At 66.6% G+C, this 17,995-nt stretch overlaps 1 protein-coding gene across 1 annotated transcript in view; it reads left to right on the forward strand.

Moving 5' to 3' along the window:
- The first annotated feature begins 4,509 nt into the window (after positions 1–4,509).
- Positions 4,510–17,995, forward strand: part of PRKAR1B (protein kinase cAMP-dependent type I regulatory subunit beta) — a 39,364-nt gene continuing 25,878 nt past the window's right edge. The window contains exons 1-3 of the mRNA XM_054566536.1: positions 4,510–4,686; positions 14,954–15,121; positions 15,923–16,014. Of these exons, the coding sequence (XP_054422511.1) occupies positions 4,510–4,686; positions 14,954–15,121; positions 15,923–16,014 (437 nt within the window). The remainder of the gene's footprint in view (positions 4,687–14,953; positions 15,122–15,922; positions 16,015–17,995) is intronic.

The following is a 17,995-nucleotide window of genomic DNA, read 5'->3' on the forward strand; positions in this document are numbered from 1 at the left end:
GATGAGTAACTCATGGGGGGTTCGAGGAAAAGCGGCCCAGCTGTAAGGCTGGGCGGGTGCAAGGGCTCACGTTCCCGCGGGACATCCTACCCGCAGTGGGATGGTGCTGGGAGGGGGCTTTGGGGTGATCAGGTTGTGGGTGGGGCCCTCATGAGTGGGATTAGTGTCCTTATAAAAGACCCCAGGGAGCTCCCTCGTCCCTTCCGCTGCCTGAGGACACAGCGAGGAGGCTCGCCAGACCGGCACCTTCACCTCCGACTCCAGCCTCCAATCTGTAAGGCAGAGGCGCCTGCCGCGCGTAAGCCCCCGGCGGCGGCGGCTCTGCTACAGCAGCCGGAGGGGGCTGAGACGGGGGTGGGGGGGAGCAGGCGGTGCAGAGGAACGCCATGTACAAAACGGTGTTATAAAGGCAAAAGAATGAGCCCTGGCCGGTGCGGCGTCACCCTGCAAAGCGAGAGGGCGCCGGTTTGATTCCGCTCAGGGCGCAGGCCTGGGCTGCGGGCCAGGTCCCCCGTGGGGGGCGCGAGAGGAAACCAGTCGGTGTTTCTCCCATTGATGCTTCTCTCCCTCTCCCTCCTTTCCCAAGTCTCTAATCAAAAATTTAAAAAAAATAAAATATTATGAGTGAACAAACATTAAAAGATCAGAAAAAAGAGTCCAGGAATAAACCCTGATGTGTACAGGGACACTCTTTCAGGCCAACGCAGCCTCAGAGAGGGAAACAGTAACTCAGCAAACAGTTTGGTGAGGACTGAAAAAACAACCAGGGAGAAGTTCAGTTGAATCCCTGTGTCACTATACAGACAAGGTTCGGATGAATCAAGGTTGAAATACAAAAATTGAAACTATAAAAGCCATAGAAGGAAAGTTGGGGAAATAGTTCAGTCTTGAGGCAGAGGCTGCCTTTCTAAGCATGACACAAAATCCAGGGACCACACATGTAAAAAATGGATATTTTTCAATACATAACAGTGAAAATTTTCTGTGTTGAAAAGTACAATCAAAAGACAAAATACGTCTGTAATACACACCACGAAGGGCTAAGTTCCTCAGCACGAAGATACCCAACTTCCCTCAGAAGGAGACCAGTGCAGGTGAAACTGCACACTGGCCCGCGTTTTCAGTTGTCAGGTGAGCGAAAGCCCGGGTCCGACCCGCCGCTTTGGCCGGGCTGTGGGCGACCGGCCGCCCGGCAAAGTTTGGGGGGAGCGGACGGGCTGGGATGGAGGCCAACCCAGAAAACCCGCGTCAACCGTGTGAACGCGCACGTGCCCTGTGCTGGCAGTCCCGCCGGCCTGCCCTCGTCAGTGCTTTGGTAAAACTGATCGGACCTCGTCACCGCCGCTTTGGCACAGCACCTGTTCTAAGGCCAGTCCGGGGACTCACATGCTCAGGCGGCGAGGGCCCGGCACCTGCCCCCCGCATCCCCACCCACTTCCCGACCCTCAGATGCCGCCAACGCCGCCAACGCTCCGTGCGGTCGCTGGGCTCCTACCCCGGGCCGGGCCCCGTCCTCAGCCCCTCAGCTCCCGTCCTCACCTGTCAGCTCCAGCTGAGGTTCGCCGGCCTCTGTCCCTCTGCCTGGTGGTGGTTGGTATCCACGGGAGGGGCCGCGCGTGGCCGTGAGCCGACCCCTCCGCCCCCCCGGGCAGGGGCTCCCGTGCCTGGTCCAGGGCGCCCCAGGGCCCCTCCAGAGTCTGGATGCGCCCACGCACAGCCTCCCTGTCTGTGCCCCAGGAACGCGGCTTCCGGCCCCTGGGCCGCGCGCAGTGAATGGAGAGCAGGACACGCACCCCCATGCCTGGGAGACGGAGGCCGAGCACACGGCCTTGTGTGCGGCGCCCGCGCGGGGAGCTCAGGGTGTGGCCCCCGGAGGGCGCTGCCGCGGGAGGGCCAGTGTGGCCGCGGCCGCGAGGGTCACGCTGCGTCTCGGGCGTGGGCCGCAGTCGGGGACAGGCGGGCTTGGCAGTGGCGTCTTCGCAGGGCCCGGTCGGCGGGCCTCACCGGAGGGCGGGCGAGGTCGGGACACCCAGCCTCGGGGCGGCCACGGGGCGAGCACGTGGTGGGCCCCCCCTGCGGGCGGGGCCTTCGCTCACTCAGGGCGGGTCCCGGACGCCTGCGCTGATGGCGTGTCTCAGCGCAGGGGCCTGGTGGGTGGGAAAGCGGGACTTGCCAGGTGGCGACCGCGGCCGCGCGGGGCACACAGCGTTGAGGCGCACGCGGCTGCGAGGGATGGCCGGGCGACCCCTGTCGTCCTCGCCGAAGGGCACTGGCCTCGGTGGCCCCATCGGCTTCCTTACTGACCCCGTGCCTGCCGTTGCCAACGCCGTTTCGTGGGCTTGTCCGTGTGTGTGTGGGGGGGGTTGCACATCAGGGGCCTGTGGACATGGATGCTTCTCAGTTACAAAAAGGGAAACACCAGCCGAGGACACGGCCCAGCGCTCGCTGTGTGACACGGTGGGAGCCCAGCCCCAGAGCCGGCTGGACGTGACCCTGGCTTCCCCCCCCCGCCCCGAGCCTGCAGGGGCAACAGAACACGTGGAAGGCTTGTCAGGGGCAACTGAGTCCTGGGAGCAAAGGCCAGCCCTGGAGCGCCTGCCCCCAAAGTCCGTCGGTGAAAGGGCCCTTTTCTGTCGTCCTTCCAAGCCACCCTGGAGGGGCGAAGTAAGGGCGGGCGGGGGGCGGGGGGGGCAAGGGGAACGAGGTGAGACAGCCACTGCTGGGAGCTGACTGGGGGCGTGGCCAGGACCAGCTGGCAGGCTCCTGGGGGCAGGGCTGGGGCGCAGCCGGGAGCTCCCGGTTTGCCCACCTGAGCGGGGCCTGTGCCTTCGCCCTCACGCAGGCAGGAAGGGGCAGGCTGCGGTTAGCAGTGTGACAGGTGAGCGGGGACAGGTGAGTGTGCGCGGGAGGCGGGTGTGGACAGGTGAGCGGGGTCAGCAGGTGGAGGGGAGCAGACGCCACCCCTTCAGGGCCCGGGCCCCTGCCCCCTCCCGGTGTTCAGACTGCTCTGGGGGAGATGGGGGGACCCCCGGCTGACGGACGGGAAGTCCCTGCCACGGTCCTGGAGGGATGGGGACGACACACGACGTCGGCAACAGCGGAACACGAGCGGTGCCCTTTCCTGCAGCCCCTGGGCCTGGGGTTACGGGGCCCCCGGGGGCTCCCAGGCCTCCCGGACGCCCTGCACCCTGGGGGTGGTGGGGAGAGGTCGGGGCGACCCTGCGATCTCCAGCCGGGCCAGCTGGGTGCAGAAAAGGGGGTCAGCTGGCCCAGCCCTGGAGCGGCCGCGCCCCCGCGCCCCTTCTGAGCAGGAGACAGACCTGGGGACCCGGTGCTACTGCCCAGCGGACGAGATGCAGGTGGAGCAGCCGGCCCTGCTATCAGCTCCCGGCCCGGGCTGCAGGGTTGCCCGTGGAGGGGGCTGGGTGCTGGCCTGGCCTGGCTGCCCCTGGCTCTGGGGGTCTGGCCAGGCTCCATGTAATGCGCCCCCTGAAAGCCAAGCGGCGGGCGGGGTGGGGGGAGGCTGGTCCTTGGGGAGGAAGGGGAAGCCAGAGTGTGGGAGACAGACCTGGGGGGGAGGGGTGGCGGGGCGTCGGTGCTGGGGGTGGGGGAACGGGCGCGAGGGGCGGGCGGAAGGCGGTGCCGCTGCAGTGCGGGACTGCTCGCCCTCCCCGCGTCCCCGCGTCCCCGCGCAGCCGCCTCCAGCCCCGGGCGCAGCGCAGCCAGGTACGCGGGTCTGGGGTGGGGGGTGCGCCAGATCCCCGGCCTGTCTGGAGCTGGGCCCCGGCTGCCTGGGAGGCTCCGGGAAATGCGGGTCTTTGGGGAGACCCCGCCCCCATGGCTGGACCCGGGTCTGCGGTGCCTGGGAGGGGGCGGAGGTCGGGCGAGGGGGCTCAGAGACCCTGGGGAGGAGGCACCGGTGCGGGGCCGGGGGGCTCCGGAGAGGAGATGTGGGCCCGGGGCGGGCTGCGGGCTGGTCACCGCGGCCGAGGCTGGAGCCGCGGGGCTGAGGACGGCGGCCTTTGTTCTCAGGCACCCTCCTTCCAGAAGCGCTCAGCGGGGTTGGCCGTTTTCCTTTCTCTCTTTCGGATAAGCGCCCCGCCCCCAGCCCTGTGACAGGCCCCTCCACCTCCCTGGTGCCCTGAGGTCTCACCCCGGTGGGCCCTGCTCACCTTTCACACAGCTTTAAAAAGGGGAGCGGTGGGCACAGGTGGGCCCGGGCCGCGGCCGACCCTCGGGGGTGCTCTCGGCCCCTCACGAGATGCGGGGCCCCTCCGTCCCCACGGGGACCTCCCTGGGAGTGAGGGTTCGCCCCCTGGCAACAGCGCAGCCAGATCTCTGACGAGAGCAGAACGAAGCGCTTGCACCGCATCCGCTGGCCATCGGGCTTGGCCATGCGGACCAGCCTGTGACACACGGGTCAGGCGTGTGCGTCCAGGTCGGGGCCCCCGCGGCGCCGCGCGCTGAGGCGGGCGTGTCCTCCCGGGCAGGAAGCAGGGCGCCGGCGCCATGGCCGCACCGCCGGCCCACCCGCTGGAGGAGGACGAGAGCCTGCGGGGCTGCGAGCTCTACGTGCAGAAGCACGGCATCCAGCAGGTGCTCAAGGACTGCATCGTGCACCTGTGCGTCTCCAAGCCCGAGCGCCCCATGCGGTTCCTGCGCGAGCACTTCGAGAAGCTGGAGAAGGTCAGTGGGCCCCCGCGCTCCTCCCCGCCTGCCGCTCTCGGGCCGTGAGGCCTGCCCACGAGGGTGGCCTCCTGGGGCTGACCCCTGGGTCTCCCGGCCACAGAGCCCCGCCCCTGCGCCCGCGTCCTCTGTTCGGGACGTCCCCTTGGCCGTGTTTCAATGTGGGGGACACCGCGCTGGGATGAGGGCTCATGGGGCTCACTGACAGTTTCACCGCAAGGGACGGAGGTGGGGACCGGTCCGGTACAGATGCTGGCGGCACTTGGGGGAGAAGAAAGCGGCTCTGACCGAGTGTGCTGTGGGGCGCAGGCCTGTCACCCTGCCTCCCTGGGCTGCCGCAGACGCGGGTGGGGAGGTGCCCCTCGGACGCGTGCCCCCTGCGGGGGACAGGCCTGCGCCCCGCCTCTGAGGAGGGAGACGCCCCCCGGTCCACGCGGGAGGGCCGGCCGGGAGCAGGCCAGGGACAGACGCCCTGCCAGCCCCTCGCGTGGCTCGCCACCCTGAGCTCCCTGGGAGCCGCCTCAGGTTCCTCCCCGTGGCCCTCCCGTCACCACGTAGCTGTCCCTGTCCCTGTCCCTGTCCCTGTCCCTGTCCCGTAGGGACGGGCTGGAGTCCAGTCCAGGCCCGGGGCTGCTCTAAGCCCCTCTGCGACCCTGAGCCCGCCCATGCTGTTCCCCTTTGCTCGGGGGAGCCCTGACCCACAGGAACAGGTTTATTTCTTCCCCTTTTTAAAATTTTTAAAAAAAGATTTTACTTTTTATTTATTTTCAGAGAGAGGAGAAGGGAGGGAGAGAGGAGAGAAACATCCGTGTGTGGTTGCCTCTCGCGCGCCCCCTACTGGGGGCCTGGCCCCACCCCCGGCCTGTGCCCGACTGGGAGTTGAACCCGCAACCCTTTGGTTCGCAGGCCGGCGCCCAGTCCACTGAGCCACACCAGCCGGGGCAGATCCTTCCCTTTAAAGCAATCTGTTAAAAAACACTTTAGAGCAACGCGTGCCTTTCAAGGACAACTTCGAAGGTGCAGAAGGAGAAGGAAGGGTGACTCCCGCCTGCGGCCCCTGCTGCCGCGGGGCCGCCGGCGCCGGTCGCGGCTGCGTTCCCTGTTCGTTACGCCTTCCCGTGGGCTTCACTCAGGCACCGCACCGGCGCCCGGCCCTCTCTCCGTGTCTCCCTCACGCTTGGACCTTCCGGCTGTTTCAGGGTTATTTTAAGATTAAAAATAACGCCACACTGACGTTTGTACACCAGGTTTCCCGCACACCGTTTCGTTCGTTCGGTGCGGCTTTTCAGAACCGGGAGGGCCAGGGCTCCTGGACTGCTCGCCCATGGTGCTTCGGCCGAGCCAGCTGTGGCTGCTTTAGTTTAAAAGTCCGTTCTCTGATGGACAGATGGAAACGGTCCTGTGGCCTTGGCCCACGGAGGTGGCTTCCGAGGTCCCTTTAGGAGGAGTTATGGCACAGAGGACGGGGTGTGGGGGTCGCCAGCTCCCACACGCTTGAGGAGGGAGCATCAAGCAGGTATGTCTTTGAGCTTCTCTCTTTTTTAAAAAAAGGTTTTATTTATTCTTAGAGGGAAGAAAGGGAGAGAAATAGCGACGTGTGGGAGAGGCACCCATCGGTTGCCTCTCGTGCGCCCCCTACTGGCCCAGGCCTGTTCCCTGACCGGGGCTTGAACTGGCGACCTTTGGGTTTGCAGGACGACGCCCAGCCCTCGGAGCCTCACCAGCGGGGGCTGTCGGTGAGCTTCTCAAACCGTAGCTCGGTCGGAACTGGAGCTACTCAGCTTGGCGTGTTGCAGGTGGCCCCGTCATGGGACGCGTCTCCCGGGCTGTGACGGCCCAGCCATCCAGGGCCGGGCGCCCGGCATGAGGCCACGCCGGGTCCAGGCCAGACCTGAGCGGAGGTGCTCACCGGGGGGGCCGTGCGCCCGGGGCGGTTGCAGTTCCGGTCGTTCCCGGGTCGGTGTGGCCCACGGGGGCGGAGATGCCAGGCCAGGCGGCCAGTGCTCTGGTGGGGACGCGGCCGGCCTCGGTGGGGCCTGGGTGTGGGTGAGGGGAGGCGCCTGGGACGCGCGTCCTGGGGTGGGGTCCGGGCCCCCAAGTGAACGGGGTGCTGCCTGCCAAGAATGGAGGTGGGAAGAGGCAGGGCCGGACGGGAAAGTGAAGAGTTCAGCTTTGGATGCGCAGGTGGCTGCCGTCGGGAGGCCGTGGGCTTGGGCCCCGGGCGGAGGTCGGTGCGGGGGCAGCGGGCGGCTGCGCTGGCCCTGGACGGCGGTCCTCCCTGCCTGGGGGCGGCCTGTGCACAGCTTGGGGAGGAGGAAGTTTCCGGTCTTGTTCTAAACCCAACCCTTCCCGCTGTTCCACTGGAGGAAAAACCTGAGGCCGCGTTTCCTGGGTCTTGGTTGCCGTGGTGACTGGGCGGGTTTGTGGGGCCTGTGTCCACAAGCTGCACAGACGTGGGGGCTGCGGGGAGGCGGGGAGATTCCACAGCAGAAGCGCCCTCGGCGCCGGAGGCCACGGCGGCACCGTGGGTCCCTGCAGGCCCGTCCCGCGCGGCGCGTGGTTTGCGCCCCCCCCCAGTGTCTCGGGCTCCCAGAGGCATCGCGCGTCTGACTCTGCCTGCATCACGGGTCCCTTCCAGGCACGCGGGTGCCCTGGATTAGGGCCCCTGATGACCTCACGTTACCTCCAGTCCGATGTCAAGACCCCGGCTCCGAACACGGCGGGCTCAGGCGCTGCGGGGCTGGGGGCCGGGACCCCACCCAGGTCTGCTCCGGGGACACAGTTCCACCCTGACCGCCGCCCCCCAAGCCTGGGCAGTGGGTGCAGGAGGGTTACACTGAGTGCGGCCGCTGCTCCGGGAGCAGCGGGACCGGGCAGAGGTGACGCGGCCGTAGCCCCTGAGCCGGAGAAAACGTGTGGCCTCATCGTGCGTCGGGGAAAGGCCAGGGGCTGCTGTGTCTCTTCTGTAAGAGGCACAGGCCTGGGGGGATTGTGGTGGCGTCTCTGAAATCCTCCGTGTGCTCTGACTGCTGGGTGCATCTGGTCTGCGGTGGGCTCTCCGAGGACCTGCGACCCTCAACCCGAAGGGCCCTGGAGTCCCCCGCTGTGGGGGCTCCGCCCGCCGCTGTGCACTGATAAGGGGCCAGGAAATGCTCCCTCCTCCCGGAGGCTGGATGCAGGGCCGGGGCAGCAGGGCCGGAAGCCGGCTTGCAGGCAGGAAAGCGCGTGGGGGCCGCCGCCGGGAGGGCGCGGCCGGCCACACAGACCAGCGGGATGGCCCAGCCAGCAGGGCGCTGCCCTGGCCGGCGGAGCGCGGCGCCGGGCGCGCAGGCCTCGGTGAGTGCGGGCGTCGTCCCGGGCCAGCGGCTCCCAGGCGGAGACTCACAGGGGTACCGTGTTCCGTGAGCCTCCGGCACACACAGCCCTGGGCGTGACCTTCCCGGGGGGGGGGGCGTGCGATGGTAACGCCGTCTCCCTTCTACTGGTGGATGCAGATGCTGTGGGGAAGACCACGCCGCTGCAACGCCCACTGCCCTCCCGTGTCCAGCACCGCGTGCTCCTGAGGACTTCCTGCTTCGCATCACCGCCCCCCCCTCCCCGGGATGTGGATAATTTTAGCTTGCGTGCATTTTTTATTTTTCTTCACAGTGCCATTTTTATTGCGGTAACATATACATAACACAAAAAGCACCACGTTGACTGCTTTTAAGTGTCCATTTTGGTGGCATTCACAGAGCTCTGCATCCATTTAATAGCACTTTTATGGCATCTTGTGGCCACAGAATCTTCCCTCCCGTGGGCCGGTCGTAATTTTTGCTTTCCCTCCGTTGCCCGTGTTTGACGGCTGCCAGCTGTTCTTTTGCGGACACCTTCATGCAGAGGGAATGGCTGCAAAGAGGACAGGCCGCGTGCCGGTGCCCGCGGGCGGCGCTGGGTCGGGCGTGGGAGCCGCGGTTTCCCGGCTGGGCGCCCCCCGCAGCGTTCCCAGGTCCTCGCCCGCAGCGTTTTCTACGACGGCCGCGTGGGGCCCTCCCCGTGTCTTCTAACCACCGCTGAGGTTGAGCAGGTGTCTGTTCATGTACTTATTTGCTGTTGGCATATCTTCTTTGGAGGAGCGTCTGTCCATGTCTTTGGTCCATTTTCATTAGGTTGTTTTCTTTTTTAAAAAATGTATTTATTTATTTTTAGAGAGAGGGGAAGGAAGGGAGAAAGAGAGAAACGCAGAAACGCAGAGATACATTGCCTCTCGCGCGCCCCTCACCCGGGGACCTGGCCCGCAGCCCAGGACGGCGCCCCGACTGGGAGCCGAACCAGCGGCCCTCTGGTTCCCAGGCCGGCGCTCAGTCCCCTGAGCCACGCCGGCCGGGCCGGGCCGTTTTCTCACCGTGGAGCTTGAGGAGACCCGCAGGTGCGGGGCGCCAGGTCCTTGTCGGCAGTGACCTGCCATCGCCGCCCCCGCCCGTCCGCCCATCCGCCGGCTCCGACAGCCCCTTCCGGAGCGGCCCCTGAGGCCCGGCTCGTCCGCCGAACTGGGGCTGGCCACACGGCTGCGGGTCTGGGTCCGGCCTTCCTGTTCCGCGCGGGGACCTTGCCCTTCGGTGACGTCGCGCTGGGCGGCTGCGCCCTCAGCGGGAGGCGAGGTCCGCGCGTGTCTCCCGTTGTCCTTTTCCGCAGCTGCCTTGCCTGCTCTTTTCGTTGCCCCAGGCTCGCGCCAGAGGCCCGGGGGCGCGGCTGCATGGCCCTCGTGGGTTGTGACCGGGGCACGGCGCTCGTATGGATCCGCCTGGGGGGAGCAGGTCGCTTGATGACGCTGCATGCCCCCACCCATGGACTCGGGCATCTCTCCGTCTCGTGAGGCCCTTGAGTGCTCTCATCCATGAAAGGGCAACAGGTACTGTTCTCGCCGACAGAGTCTTCCCGCAGGCTGTCCACGTACCCCTCTGTCGCTGTTTTAAACTCCCGTTTTCACTGACGGCGGCCAGCCCGTGTTAGTCCGCGTCGGCCCAGGCGCCCGGCATCGCCGGCACTGTGCCCTGCGCCCGGAGGTGCCCACGCCCCCGGACACCGGCCACAGGGACCTCGCTGCTGTTGCCTCTGTCCCCTGCGCTGTCCCCTCTTTAACTTCCTGTTCTAACTGATATTTTTAAAAGAGTGTTAACAGACTCTACTGTTTACAGCAGTTTCAGGGTCACAGAACAACAGGGTATGAGGCTGAGCTCCCACAAGCTCCCAGTTGTTCGCGCTTTGCCCTGATGCGGTGCCGTTGTCACCAACGAGGACGCGTGGCTCTTGTCTGACTGGCGTTAGGCTCACTCTTGGCCTCACACGGCTCTGCAGGCTTCGGTGGCTACCCGGCGTCGCACACTGGCCATGAAGGTGTCATATATTGGGTTGGCCAAACGCATGGTATTTTTCGTTCGTTCGGGTTTTGCCGCACGATGGCTCTAGTGGCAGGTAGTTGTCTTCAACTTCACTCAAAACCGTTTTGTCAGATCGTATTGTGACAGCTGTCATATCAGCGTGCATTTTGGAAAAAACTTACCAAAACTGGTGAATTTTTGTGTAGCCGTTTTAACAGTGAAGGTGGAAGAAGATATGCAACCTTTTTGGCGTGTGATGCTTTATTATTTCGAGAAAGGTAAAAACGCCCAAAAAACGGTTCGTGCAGCGTCCGGAGGAGGGGCTGTGACTGCTCGACGCTGCGGAAGCGGTTTGCGGAGCTTCGCGCTGGAGGTTTCTCTCTGGACGACGCTCGCGGTCGACAGACCCGTCGGGGTGGATTGCGATCCAATCAATTGAAGACACCGCCGAGAACACTCCGCGTTCTGCCACGGGGGAGATCCCGACACACTCAAAACCTGCAGATCAACGAGGTCGCTGGTGCAGAGGGAAACGGGTCCTGTGTTTTACGGGACGCGCACACGGGCCTCCTGGCCGCGCCGAGAGGCCGGGTGTCCGGCCGCGGAGGGCCCTGCGCGCCCGCCTCTCCTCCCCGCCCCCCTGCCCCGCCCCCCGCAGCCCCTCGTCGGCCCACTGGCGCCACCGTCTGGCCTCGTACAGAGCGTCGCGTGTGCGGAATCGCCCGGCGCACAACCCTGCCACACGGGCGTCCGCGGCGGAGTCACGCGCGCCCGAGGTCCCCTGTGCCCTGTCGTGGCTGCCGGCTCGTTTCTTCTCCGTGCTGCCCAGTGTCCCCCCGTGGCCGGGACGGCCGACTGTCTTCCCCTCACCGGCTGAAGGGCGTCCGGCCGCTCCCCGGTTCCGGCATCACGAGCACGGTTCCTGCAAACGCCCGTGTGCAGGCTGCGGGCGCTGCCCCCGCGGCCCCAGAGCCCCTGGCGGGGGACGGGCCACCACGCGGTGCCCCCTGGGTCCCGGGAAAGGAGAGAAGCACAAGGCCCGAGGCCCAGCCCCGTGGCCCGGGCACTGGGGGAGCCGCGTCCCAGGTCGGGGCCGTCTGTCCTCTCAGCGCCTGCCCGCGGGCGCTGTCCTGCGGTGCCGCAGCTCCTCCGCCCCGTCCGCGGAGACCCAGAGGGCGAGCAGGGCCACCGGCACAGGGACGGTCAGAAACTTCCAAAATCGGGATTTGTGAGCATCCCTGCTTTGGTTTCACGCCCAGAACGACCTCATCAGCAGCATCAATAACGGAAAAGGCGGCGGGGAAGGAACCCCGGGCTGCCGGCCCCGCGCCGGCCCGCCGCTCTCGCCGGCCCGCCCACCCGTCCGTCCCCTCACTCTCTACGTTCCTGCGTGTTCAGTGCAAACGCAGCTTCCTGTGTCCCCCAACCGCGTCGCCCAGGCGGCCGCCGCTCTGCCGTTCTCCGCATCTGCGGGGCCAGCGCGAGGCGCGTCCCCGGCTCGTCCAGGACACAGCGGGTGTCCGCGTGCCGAGCGGCTCAGCCAGGCACCTCGGTCCGGGTCCGGGTCTCAAACTCAGAGCCGGAGAAACGGCCGCTGTTCGGGCCTCGTAAAAGCATTTCAAGGTGATGAGACGTGGCCCCCCCAAGGGACAGGCAGGGCGTTTCTTCAAAGGAGGCTTAAAGCTTCCGGAAGTTACCGAGCACCTGAAGAGGTGTTGGTTCCACAAATCCCGGACATTAAAATGCAGAGAAGGACAAAGACGCGCTTACGTCTCATCAGATCTCTCTCTCTCTCTCCCCCTCCCGTCCCTCCACGCGGCGCGGTTCCTGCAGCTGCCTCTGTTCACTCTTCCGCGTCTCTCCTCGGTCCCACGTGTGATGGGTCTGCTGTCCGGCTGCATGGGCTTTTTAAAGTGATCGCCTGTTTGCGGGGAAAGTTTAGCTCTACAGAAAAACGGAGCAGAAAGCCCCGAGCCCAAGTGTCCCCGCCTCTGTTGTTGGAACCACCAGCCGACCTGCGGCCCACAGGGGGCCGAGGCAGGTTTGCAGTCGTTCGCGTGGAAAAACAACACGATGACCAGTGACAACGTAGGAGGGGACTCTGCGTTGCGCGTCCCCAACAGCCGCACACGCTCTTTTGCCTGTCCCCGCACCGTTCCCCGGAGCCCACGGGGTCCCTTGGCATCTGTAAGGACGCGTGTCTGTCGTTTTGCTGGCGCGGTGTCACGGCCCGAACAGCCCTCTGTGCCCACCCCCACCCCCGGCACCGCTCACCCGCCCCGTCCCCACGGATTCGCCTTTCCCAGAACATCACGTACGTGGAATCCCGCAGTCTTGTCACGCTGCTTCCGTTGCTGAGTCACGCGCACGCGAGGCCCTCCCGTGTCCTCTTGTGGCTGACGGCTCGTTTCTTCTCTGTGCTACTGCGTGTCCACTGCTGGCTGGACGGCCGTTTGTCTGCCCGTCACCTGCTGAAGGGCCTCTGGGCGCTTCCCCACTCGGGCAACCATGAATATGGCAGAAGGAAACATCTGTGCACAGGTTTAAAGTTTCCACACCTTTGGGGTAAATACCAAGGGATGCGATCAGTGGCTCTTACGGTAAAAATCTGTTAGTTTTCTGAGAAACCGCCAAACCGCCATCCAGAGGGGCTGCGCCGTCCGCATGTCCCCCGCCCCCCCACCCCGGCAGCAAGTGCGGCTCCTGCGGCTCCGCGGCTCCGCGGCCGCCCTGCTCTGGGCTCTGGCCAGGCTGACGGTGCGCCGCGGTCCCTTGTGCCGATGTTTGCATTTCCCTGGCGATGGAGGATGGGGAGCCTCTCCTCACGTGCTAACCTGCCGTCTGTGCGTCTTCCTTGGCGAACTGTCGGTCCAGACCTTCTGCAAGTTTTCCATTGGGGCCGTTTGTTTTCTTACAGTTGAGTGTTAAGGTGTTTGTACGTTTTGCATACAAGTCCTTTCTTAGACGTGGGTTTTGCAAACATTCTCTCCAGTCTGTGGCTTGTCTTTTCATTCTCTTAACGACGCATACACATGCTTTGGAATCCTGCTTTTTGGATTTTTAAACCAAACTTTAACGATCATTTGTATGATTGCTAACTGTCAGTAAAAGCATGATTTCATGGTGTGGAGTAGTCTATTATATAGATGCCTCTAACTTGATCTAAGCAGTCTCTTATTGTTGCTGCTTGAATTAAAAATCTTCAACACTGCAGAGAACATTCCGGTGCAGGTACCTCCTGAGCCCTCTTGCCATTCTCTGCGGCTGTGTTTCAAAACACAGAATCTGGGCTCCGGGTGGCTATGGACGTCTAACAGCACTGGTTCTCCCAAAGGTTTTATGCATTAGTTCGTTCATTCGACACGTTTACTGAGCACCTGCTGCGCGCCCGCCAGCTGCGTCCTTTCTCTCCCTGGGCCTCAGTTTCCCTGCCACAGCTTTTCTGAGGCCTTGGCTCCTGGGTGGGGCCGGCGACTGTCACCCCTCGTCGACCCAGGTCTGCGGCTGCGCGGACGCCTCCTCCCAGGGGCGCCTCCCGGGCACGGCCTCTCCTCCGGGTGCTCAGCCCGCGTGATCAGCTGCCCCTAGAAACCCCCCCGAGGAGGGACAGCGCGGCTGTGTCCGTGCCCAGCAGCCGGCGGGGTCTCTGAGGGGGCGCACTCAGCTCCCCAGTCTCCCCCTCCCCCGATCCCGCCCCCGGCACTTCCTCCCTCAGCTGGAAGTCTGCGTCCACCCGCCCCCCTCCCCGACATGTGGGAGAATCGCGGTCAGAGGACAGTGACCGCCACTCCGGGCCGGGGGACCGACAGGGACATGCGCCCCGGGCCAGGGCTGACGCCGGCCTTGAGCTTTCTGCAGGCGTGGTTCCCACACGCATGTCGTGAGGGCTCCTTGGACCGGAGAGCCACCCTGACCCCGGGCCCCACCATCCTGCCGCTCAGACGACCCCTCAGAGTGGAAACCGCAGGCGGGAAGGGGGCCGCAGAGAGTCCGAGGCTTCCCTGGAATCCCCAGAGCGGGAGGGGGCGGGCTGCCACGCGGAAAGAGCGCTTGCCCGCCGCCCGGGCCTGCAGTGTGGGGCCGCCTGCGTCCAGCCCGCACTGACCCCGCGCTGCCGACGGTGGAAAGCCGCCCCCGCGCCGGGACAGGCGCCGCTCGCTGGCCCCCCGGGAGGCCAGGACGTGGCCCTGGCAGCTGCAGGGGGCCCCCGGCCACCTCCCCTGTCGGCGCCATCTCTGCACTTCCAGCGGCCCCGCCTGCGGACCCTCAGGCCCTTGGGAGCGGCCCACGGGCGCCTCCCGCGCCTGCGCCCTCTGGCCGCGCCACCGGATGGCAACCCCTTCAGCCCTGGCCCGCTCAGCGCCGGCCTGCGGCCCGTGGCAGCCCTGGGGCCCCACCCACGGGGACGTGGGCGGTGCGGCGGCCGTGGCCGCGTCGTGATACCGCCTCCCTGCTCTGCGGCCCCCGCGGCGTGGCCCCGAGCTGCGACAGCCAGGAGCTGACAGCAGCCGCGCGGGTCTGCGCTCGGGACGAGCCTCTCGCCCCCTGAGTCCTCGCGTGTCTCTGGTCTTCGGTCGTTCGTCCACTCTCGCGTTCGTCGCTCATTTCCAGCAGGGCTTGCAGCTCCCGGCCGTGCCTGGAGCCGGAGGAAGTTGCGAACAGAAACGCTTTCCAGGTGGTGGGAGGAAGGGGATCGGGAGGCTTCTTGCCGGAGGTGACTCTGAGGGGGGCTGGGAAGCCCACGGAGCTCCGCGCCAGGGACGCGCGGGGCGGGGGCCGCGGGGAGGGGGCCCTGCGTCCCCGCCTCCTCTCACCCGGCCCCCGGGCTCCCCGGCTCCCCGCGTGCCGGCGCGCGGAGTGTCTGGGTGGTGCGGCGCCTCAGCTCCTCTCCGGCCCCCCCCCTCCAGGAGGAGAACAGGCAGATCCTGGCTCAGAAGTCGGCCTCCCAGTCCGACTCGCACGATGAGGAGGCCTCCCCGACGCTGCCGAACCCCGTGGTGAAGGCCCGCTGCCGCCGCGGGGGCGTGAGCGCCGAGGTGTACACGGAGGAGGACGCCGTGTCCTACGTCCGGAAGGTGGGCCCGGGGCCTGGGTGGGCGGTGCGGTCACTGCCCCACGGGCCCAGGGAACGGGCCAGGGTGGGGGCGGGGGGGTGCGCTCCAGCCCGTGTGTGCAGCGCGCACGGGTAGCCGGGGTCCCGGTGCCACCCCCGGCCTGGTGCAGGGCCCGGGCGGCCGAGCGGGCAGTGCGGGCCTGGCCGTGGCCTCCGTGGTCTGCTCGGGTCTCTCAAGGGAGAAATCGCGGCATTTGAGACGCAGGTCTTTCCATCAGCAGGGAGCGACCCGCTGAGCGTGGAGCCCAGCCTCCCACGGGGACGCCTCTCCCTCAGCCCGGCCTCCGCTCGGTGGCTCCGCTGCGGGGTCTGGCCGCCCAGCCCGGCACCGTCCCCACCATCCCTCCCTCCTCCCCGGCGCAGGGAGGTCCATGTGGCCTCAGGAACAGGTCAACTTGTCCCTTTTTTTGGTTTTCAAATGTTTCAACAAGCACCTGCTACCTTAAAAAACAGTGAGGTAATGAAATCAGCAAAGATGTAGCAGCCCAGGCGTCTGGAGCTCACCCGCATCTGCCAGGAGGCCTGGGTCCCCCAGAGCCGGTGCCCCAGGACCCAGCTCCCGGACGGGCCGGCTCCGGCCACCGGGTTCCGGTCTGTTCCTCCTTTTCTCTTTTTTAAATTGACCTTGCAGGCCGTCTTCTTTACCATTGCCCGCCGGCAGCGCGGGATGGCCGTGCGGGCGACGCGGGCGGTGTCGCCGCTGCTCAGGGCCGGGCCGCTGCGCCCGGGCACCCACGAGCCTGACTGTCGCCGGCCCCCGCAGGTCATCCCCAAGGACTATAAGACCATGACGGCGCTGGCCAAGGCCATCTCCCGGAACGTGCTCTTCGCACACCTGGACGACAATGAGCGAAGGTAGGACCCGGGGCCGGGGGGGGGTGCGGAGTGGGGGGGGGGGGGGGGCTGCCGGCAGCCCTCCCTGGCCCGCGGGTCGTGGTCGAGGCTGGGGATCCCGGCGACACCCGCCTGGAGGGGACATGTGTCGCAGAGCAGAGGTGGCTTCCAGAAATGAGGTGCCGTGCGCACCTGGGCTGCTCCGGACCCCGGGTCACGCCGGGGGCTCCCATGGCTGGCCTGGCACTGGGCGGGCCGCCGCCTCCTTGGCCCAGGTCACCATGGGCGACCGGCCTGGCGTCTCCCAGCGCGAGGGCCTCGGGCGTGGATCTGGGGCCTGCGGGCTGGGAAGGGGCGTGGGGGCTGTGCTTGGGGATGGGGACCCTGCAAAACGCTAGAAAAATTGGAAAATTTCGACAAGGACAAAAGCAAACACATCCCCCATCCCTGGACTCCCAGAGATGACGGTCAGGAACACCTCTGGGGGGGTCCCGAAGGGCTTATTCTGTGCGCGTGTCCCGACCCCGTGTCACAGGTGGGCCATGCCGGGCACGGCTTTGTCACACCCCCGGGAGCGGACGTCGGTCGGCGACCCCGTTTCCCCGGGCTGCCGACGGGCTTGGTGTGTGGGCGGCCGCCTCCGGCCGTGCGCCCTCGGGCGCCTGCCGTCTGCGGCCCGCTCCTCGGCGTGGACCTGGGGAGTGCGGCGTTGAAAACGTCTCTCTCTCCTCTCTTCATTTTCGGCAAATGGCAACTCTTCCTTTTGACGTCAGCCCTACACAAAATCCAGACGATGTACAGATACATGACAAAACGAGAACATGCCGCCGTGTCCCTGCCGCCACATGCCCTGTGTGTGGGTCACAGCACCACACGCCGGCCTTGCAGCGGGGCGGCGACCGTGGGTCCGGGGGTCCTTCCGTGCATGCAGCCGGCCGGCCGTGTCCGCCCGCGCCTGTCCCTCGCCCCCTCGGCTGGTCACTCGGAGGTCCCTGACTCTGCCGCAGGGAGGTCCTCCAGGTGGGGGACCGGGGAGGCGGCCGGTGCAGCCCCCTTGCTGGGCCAGCCACTGAGCAAAGCGGGCCTGTGCCCTTCCTGGGGCGCTGGCCAGGGGCCCACACGCGCCCTAGAGCCCGAGATGAGCCGGGAATCTGGCCTGGCCCCGAGGGCGTGTCCCAGCCTGGCCGAGGGGCCTGGGGCCCTTGGGTTCACTCAGCTCCCTTCTGGGCTTGCCCCGGCCAGGGCCCCCCGAGACGGGCACGCGCCCCTGGGGGCCGCAGCGTGACCACGAGGAGGCCCCGTGCGGTGTGGGTGGCCGTGCGCGGCGTGCCGGGCCCCGGGGGGCCTCACCACCACCGGGCGGGGTGGGTGTCACACCCAGGAGGCCTTCCCGCGGCCGCCCCGCCCCTGCGGCTCCGGTGAAAACGGCCCGGCTGGGGCGCGGCCGCCTGGGGTCGGTCGCGCTGCCTCCCGCCGGCGCAGGCCTGCAGCCTGTCTTTCCGCAGGTTGGCTCGGCCCCGCGTGATGGGAAAAACACTCCATCTGCTGAGTTCACATGCAGCCCCGGGGGCCAGCCGGCCGCCGCGCCCCACCCCCGCCCACCCAGCCGCCCGCTCGGCTCCAGCCTGGGGGCCGGCCGCTGCCCCTCCCGGCAGGACTACAAGGCAGCGTCAGCATTTTGGAAAACACGAGGCTGTGTGGAGGAGGCGCTTAATGGCTTGAACATGCAAAGAATTTGATTCCCATTTTGGACCAAGCCGGGCTCCCTCTGGGCAGAGACCTTGAGGTTAGCGAGCCTCGGCCACACGACCCGGCGCCTTCCGCGGTGTGTCGCTGGGAGGCTGGACTCGGGCCTTGCCCCGCCGGACACGTGCCGAGCCGCCCTGGCCTCACGTCCCGATCGTGTTAGAGCAGTGCAGGCTGGTGATGTCCGCGGTGCTGCCGGACCGACAGGCACCGAGCAGTGGCGTTCACCGCCCTCGGCCCCCAGCCAGGCCTGGGG

This window comes from Pteronotus mesoamericanus, unplaced genomic scaffold, assembly GCF_021234165.1.
Source record: "Pteronotus mesoamericanus isolate MK-2021 breed Mesoamerican mustached bat unplaced genomic scaffold, CSHL_Meso_final contig_1, whole genome shotgun sequence".
Classification (NCBI taxonomy): Eukaryota; Metazoa; Chordata; class Mammalia; order Chiroptera; family Mormoopidae; genus Pteronotus; species Pteronotus mesoamericanus.